Here is a 6,991-nt window from a genome sequence, read left to right on the forward strand (position 1 = left end):
TCCTTTATTTTTACAAAAGTAGAACAAAACATGCAACTAAACTAAAATAAAAAAAAGTTCTGCATCAGATATGTCTCAACAAATCCTGTACCATCATGTAATCAGCACTGGTAGTGGATGGTATTTGAGCTAGAATCAAACTGTTGACATTTTGTGTTCATGGCACGTCTCTCATACCGCTGAGGCCCCTGTGGTCTCCTTTCAGCCTTTAAGGGGAGCGGTCTCTGTGTTTGGATCTCCATCATGTGGGAGCTTCTTGTTCTGAACGAGGCAGTTAATGCATCCACGCTGACAAGGACAGAAAATATAAGAGTCAGTACAACATGCACAGACCATTTGTTTATCATTTACTCACCCTGTGTTACACTGTGTTGCTGAAGAAAGAACAAATCTAAAAACTTGGAAATTCTTTTAAAGAATTGAAGTCATAGAGGTCTGCGTTTAACGACAGCAAAATTATATCAAACTGATCTAATATTGACACTTCATCAATGCTCTCTTCGGAGCCAGACTCCATTGACAAAAACAGTGATTTTACCTCCATGAACACAGGAGCTGCTGGTCTACCACTGCCTCAATCAGTTAGTTAGTTTGTGTTACTGTGAGACTTTGGTGTTTTAAGGTTTAGCTCAGATTCACAGACCTGTATTATACTTGTGTATAACAGATGATTCGATATAGTTTTACAGTTGTTAAACACGGAGCCCTTTTACTTCAATTTATCAAGCATTTTCTTTGTTTTTGGATTCTTCATTCATCATGGAGGAGTGATTCATATACAAATGGTCATTTGAGGGGTGACGTACTCCTTTAAGTCAGTGGTTCCCAACTGGTGGGTTGCGGTCCAAAAGTGGGATACAGACACATTTTATTTTGAAGTACAGAGAATATCCAGCACAGAGATTTTATTATTAAGTGCTGTTTCCTGTTGTAGAGTGAGTGAATAAAGGACAGCTACTTAACAGAGACAGCAAACTAGCTTGAGGAGAAATCTGGACCCCGTAGCTGGATGTAGATATCTTAGCAAAAAAACACGATTATAGATGAATTTTATTTGTTACCTTCCGCAACAAGAAGCCAAGAATTGCCAACAACAGGAGCAACGCGATGACCGTCAGGAAGATTATCCACCAGGCAACTTTAGTGAAATATTTGACCTTTCTCTCAAGGAACACTGTCACCTTTACCTGCGGACAATGACATCATAAGAGTGGGGTTATTGAGGTACATCGACAAGTGAGTAACACTACACTACATTACAATGCGTGGATTGCAGGATGACCCTTTTTGTTTGTTACTTCAGTGGGATGGTAGTTACTGCAATATTACATTGAGAAATGAAATTATTTACACCCAAAATTTAGTTTTGCCCTCTAACACAACATATGGAAATAATTTAACAACATTAAACACACTTATGGTTTTACCTTTGTGCCAGGATTCTCTGGTTGAAGTCCAATATTCTCTGGAGAGTTTGTTAAAGTGAGAGTAGCATCCACAACAATGTCCAGGTAGTTCAAAGAGCTGTAATCCTAAATGGGAATGAAACTGGTGTTACATTTCATTAGGGCTGCAACTAATGATTACTTTCATTTCCACCATCAAAAATGGTGGAGAATGTCAGTTAGTGTTTCCCAAAGCCCAAGATGACGTCCTCAAATGTCTCACAACCCAAAGACGTTCAGTGTACTGTCGTCGAAGAGTAAAGAAAACAGAAAATATTCACATTTAAGAGGCTGAAATCATAAAAAAATGACATTTTCTCCTTGAAAGTAAATTAGTCAGACCAGTTAGTCAGTTTTTAAAATTGCCGGTGCTTAATTTGATGGCTGACATCTAAGATAAGATAATCTTTTATCTTATCTGCGGGGAAATTTCAGAGGGAGAGCGCAAACAGGAAGCATCGGTAGAATAAAATACAAAGCGATATATAAGTACTTAAAAATAAATAAAGTGCACAAAACCATAGAGCAACATAACAAGCAAACAGTATGAGAACGCAAAGCAATATAAAAAGCAGAATAAAGAGACAGACTGAATGGCTGGTTTCACATTATTGACTGATGGAGGTGTAGATATTGTACAGTTTAACAATACTGATATTGTAACTGATCCTGAATGATTGATTGTAAGCAGTAAAAAAAACAAGGAAGCAAGATATATCTGGTCGATTACTCGATTAGTTGTTACAGCTCTGCACGTCATAGTTATGAGGAATGTTGGACAGAACCAAAAAGCTAAAAGTCAGTTGGAAACAAGACCTTAAAGCAACAGAACTAAAGTACTGTCCCCACACATGAGAAGAAAGAATAAAACACCTCTGCAAAAGTGGCGTTCCACAGGCGTGAATGCAGAACCATCACTGCAGAGCTGTCCAACCCCAGCAGAGGGCAGCGTATCTCCACACACTTCAGTCCATCAGAGCAGGTCTGAAACAGAGGACACACACCTGAGACTGAAGGGGACATCTAACAGAGAAGACACTGAGCTCTCCGAGCCTCCAAACTTTCTTACACACCCTTTATATTACTATATACATACAGTGGGGAGAACAAGTATTTGATACACTGCCGATTTTGCAGGTTTTCCCACTTACAAAGCATGTAGAAGTCTGTAATTTTTATCATAGGTACACTTCAACTGTGAGAGACGGAATCTAAAACAGAAATCCAGAAAATCACATTGTATGATTTTTAAGTAATTAATTAGCATTTTATTGCATGACATAAGTATTTGATACATCAGAAAAACAGAACTTAATATTTGGTAAAGAAACCTTTGTTTGCAATTAAAGAGATCAGACGTTTCCTGTAGTTCTTGACCAGGTTTGCACACACTGCAGCAGGGATTTTGGCCCACTCCTCCATACAGATCTTCTCCAGATCCTTCAGGTTTCGGGGCTGTCGCTGGGCAACACGGACTTTCAGCTCCCTCCAAAGATTTTCTATTGGGTTCAGGTCTGGAGACTGGCTAGGCCACTCCAGGACCTTGAGATGCTTCTTACGGAGCCACTCCTTAGTTGCCCTGGCTGTGTGTTTCGGGTCGTTGTCATGCTGGAAGACCCAGCCACGACCCATCTTCAATGCTCTTATTGAGGGAAGGAGGTTGTTGGCCAAGATCTCGCGATACATGGCCCCATCCATCCTCCCCTCAATACGGTGCAGTCGTCCTGTCCCCTTTGCAGAAAAGCATCCCCAAAGAATGATGTTTCCACCTCCATGCTTCACGGTTGGGATGGTGTTCTTGGGGTTGTACTCATCCTTCTTCTTCCTCCAAACATGGCGAGTGGAGTTTATACCAAAAAGCTCTGTTTTGGTCTCATCAGACCACATGACCTTCTCCCATTCCTCCTCTGGATCATCCAGATGGTTACTGGCAAACTTCAGACGGGCCTGGACATGCGCTGGCTTGAGCAGGGGGACCTTGCGTGCGCTGCAGGATTTTAATCCATGACGGCGTAGTGTGTTACTAATGGTTTTCTTTGAGACTGTGGTCCCAGCTCTCTTCAGGTCATTGACCAGGTCCTGCCGTGTAGTTCTGGGCTGATATTAATCATAAACAAACAATAAAAAAAACCATAAAATGTGATCAGGTTTTGGACCTTGTTCACTTTTGTGTTGGGATCGGCTGCAGACTGACCTGGCAAAGATGGCAGCCATCTTGTTTTTACATGGATTAGTGTATTGTGCTCTCGCTACCACTAGATGGCACAAAAATGTGATCTTAGTTAAGTAGAATGAAGTATAAGGTTAAGTAAACCAAAATGTGATGTCCTCATATGAGGACACAGAGTCGAAGGAGGTTATAACAAAAAAAAACCAACTAAAATTTGCACTGAAACTAATAAAAAAAATAATATAAAACTAAACATTTTTAAACAGTAAAAACTAAACCAAAAGACCATACTCTGTAAACTAAGTGAAAAAAAATAATAAAATAAGATAAATGTATAAATAAAATAAAATATTAAATATTAATAAAATGTAGTTTTTTGATCAAACTTGAGTATAATAATAATAATAATAATAATAATAATGATAATAATAATAACAACAACAACAATAATAATAATAATAATGATAATAATAATAACAATAATAATAACAATAATAATAATAATAGTAATAATGATAATATCTTACCAAGGTTTTGTACTTCCTTCTTTTTGGAAGAAATGGGAATCCATCAGTAGAGAGAGCTTCAACTTCAGCTTCACGTCTTTTCCTCGAGGGGTCGTGCCAACCCTCAATATCACACATCATCACGTTAGAGGTGTGAATCATTACAGGAATTTCTTACATTTTGAACAATAAAACAAAACAAGGTGGAGGTGTTTTTACCTTTACATGTTTCAATGGATTGACCTCGTCCACAGGTGAGCAGGGGACCGACTGTACACCTTTACTGCTGATCTGAGTCAAGTACAGAACCCATTTTCCTACAGAGTTCTCCTTCGGCCAGTGGATGTTCAGTGACGCGTTGGCAAAAGATTTCAGTGATCTGCCCAAATTTGTTATCTGGAGGAAAAATAATTCATCAGAACAGTTTCGTTTGACCTGTGTCTGGGAAAAGCAACAAGGAATTTACAGTAAGATGGCAACACAGGACGGCTCACCCTAAATTCAAATTGAACCGGAGTTCCGATTTCGTCCACTGAATTTATGGCGCTCTCACTCTTCAAGGTTTCACCAAGTGACACTTGAGAAGGCCTGGCTAGTCTGAGAGACGAAGAGAAACCTCAGTGTTAATAGTCTTTGATCATTTCAAAGCATCTAAATAATTTTCAAGCCCAAACAGCTTTTTTTAAAAAAACAAAACAACAACAATAATAATAATAAATAAATTTAATACAGTGGGTCCAGTGATAATTTAGTTTTCAAAAAGGCGAGTAATTTTGCAAACAGCTTTTAAAAAGTAATTTTGTGTGTTTTATTGCACACAAAAAAAAAACAGTGTAATTTTTGTGTTGAAATGACAAAACTATAAATACAAAAAAACCAATAATCTATCTAATAAAATAACTCAATTATAAGGACAATAAAAAGTACTTACCCATATACTCGCAGCTCCAGCTCAAAAACCACTTTTGCCAACGCCTCCACTGGCTGTATCGTCTGCACACTCGTCCTGCATCACAGCGATTACACAACATGTTTTTACCATCATCTTCAGCTCACTGATCAATAACTGATCAACTGACTTACGTTGTAAGTTGCATTGTGACGTTGACGTCTTTTGTGCTCAGTGTGACCCTGGATGTTGCGAGTAGGACATAAAAAGTAACCTGAGGAGAATGAATCAGTGGTGATTCAGTGCATTCAGACAGTGATGCACACTGAGGGTGTTGCAATATACCAGTATTGTGAATTAAAAATGAAATATTGATATCATATTGATAATACATATATTATAATATCATGTAAATAATCAAATGCCTCTTAAATCATTTTAATTTCTTTCCATTCTCGCTCTTTGTCTCTGTCCCCCAACGCCATTTGTCTGGTTAATTTTTCACTATCCATTGAGTGTAATTGCTCTTTTTGTACACTATTATATCTCATTTGCCAAAAAAAATGTGCAAAAACAAGATTAAAGATGAATCTGACTGATAGCATTTTTTTTTTCAAACTTTCTATAGATACCACGATAATATCATTATCAAGGTTCATTACAGAATTGACTACATAACAGCATTCTTTATGGCACACCATCCAAACTCCTAAACAAACTCCATTAAGAACTCTGCTGCCCCTCTGCTCACACATTCCCACTCCCGGGATCACATCACCCCTGTCCTCCAGAACCTCCACTGGCTCCCTGTCCCACAACACATCCAATTCAAAGTCCTTCTCCTCACTCATAAAGCCCTCCATAACTAGGCCCCCTCCTACCTCACTGACCTGCCCCAACACCACACTCCTCCCTGCAGCCTCCGACCTGGGTTGACAGAGCCTTCTCCATAGCCGCCCCCTCCCTCTGGAACTCTCTCCCCAAACACATTCGAGACTGCACCGACCTCTCCTGATTCAAATCACTCACCAAAACCCATCTTTTTATAACGGCTTTTAATGTGTGAATGATGTTGTGTCTATTTCACTGTATTCTATTTATGATTATTTCTAACTAGTGTAAAGTGTCTGAGTCCCATGAAAAGCGCTCTATAAAAAAATGTACTATTATCATTATATTATTGTCATAATTATCATGAACTCTTTTTGCATTGTCAACTGTGTAGTGAAAATCTGATATTGTGCCTAATACAGACAATGTGGGGAAAAAGGAGCAGTGCTACTCACCTCAGCATCTCTCTTGAGTGGATTTCCCAGTTCACAGTCTATTAGTGTTCCTTTTTTATTGGCCGTACAACTCACTTGTGTTTCCTGTAAACAAACGCACACAGAAAACAAAGACATTTCCATATATTATACTCTCTGGATTGAGATTAATAATGCAAGATATAATGAACAAATAAATTATGATGTATTATTATCAGTAAGATAAGACTCTACTGATCCCCGGGGTAAATTCACTAGCTGCTCAGGGGAATATAAAAGAAAAAAGAAAAATAGTTCCACCTTTGCCACCTGCAACATTCACAGTGATGCACACTTTAATACATCAATAATAACTAGTCCATACCCATTGGTAGCTTTGTCAGCTTCTACCTATGCCAATCCTCAATGCCTATGTGCAGTTTCATATAGATTGACCACGTCAGTGAGTAGAAAAACGTGGGACAGACAGAATGACTGACTGACAGAATGACACACTGACAGTTTTCGTAATTATGTACAGCATACCATACCATGACTTAGTCATACCAAAAATTAGAAAAAACCCCAAAACATTTGGCCACAGGGGGAGCCACAGCGATCGGTCGCATTTTAGCCATGTTTAAGCATTTTTCTGTTGTTATAGTGCCGCCCAGTTGCCAATTAGAGTTAAATTTCTCCAGTCACCTTGAAGCGTCCTGTTGTACATATCTACCAAG

General features: G+C 38.7%; 1 protein-coding gene across 1 annotated transcript in view; it reads right to left on the reverse strand.

Annotated features, from left to right (window-relative positions):
- The window catches only part of LOC126389136 (integrin alpha-6-like), a 21,258-nt gene continuing 14,267 nt past the window's right edge, over positions 1-6,991 (reverse strand). The window contains exons 16-25 of the mRNA XM_050042645.1: positions 6,297-6,380; positions 5,205-5,284; positions 5,053-5,127; positions 4,616-4,718; positions 4,341-4,517; positions 4,143-4,244; positions 2,319-2,429; positions 1,428-1,532; positions 1,062-1,187; positions 1-288 (exon numbers count right to left, since the gene is read on the reverse strand). Coding sequence (XP_049898602.1) covers positions 202-288; positions 1,062-1,187; positions 1,428-1,532; positions 2,319-2,429; positions 4,143-4,244; positions 4,341-4,517; positions 4,616-4,718; positions 5,053-5,127; positions 5,205-5,284; positions 6,297-6,380 — 1,050 coding nt within the window. The 3' untranslated portion in view covers positions 1-201. The remainder of the gene's footprint in view (positions 289-1,061; positions 1,188-1,427; positions 1,533-2,318; positions 2,430-4,142; positions 4,245-4,340; positions 4,518-4,615; positions 4,719-5,052; positions 5,128-5,204; positions 5,285-6,296; positions 6,381-6,991) is intronic.

Source organism: Epinephelus moara, chromosome 4 (genome assembly GCF_006386435.1).
Source record: "Epinephelus moara isolate mb chromosome 4, YSFRI_EMoa_1.0, whole genome shotgun sequence".
Classification (NCBI taxonomy): Eukaryota; Metazoa; Chordata; class Actinopteri; order Perciformes; family Serranidae; genus Epinephelus; species Epinephelus moara.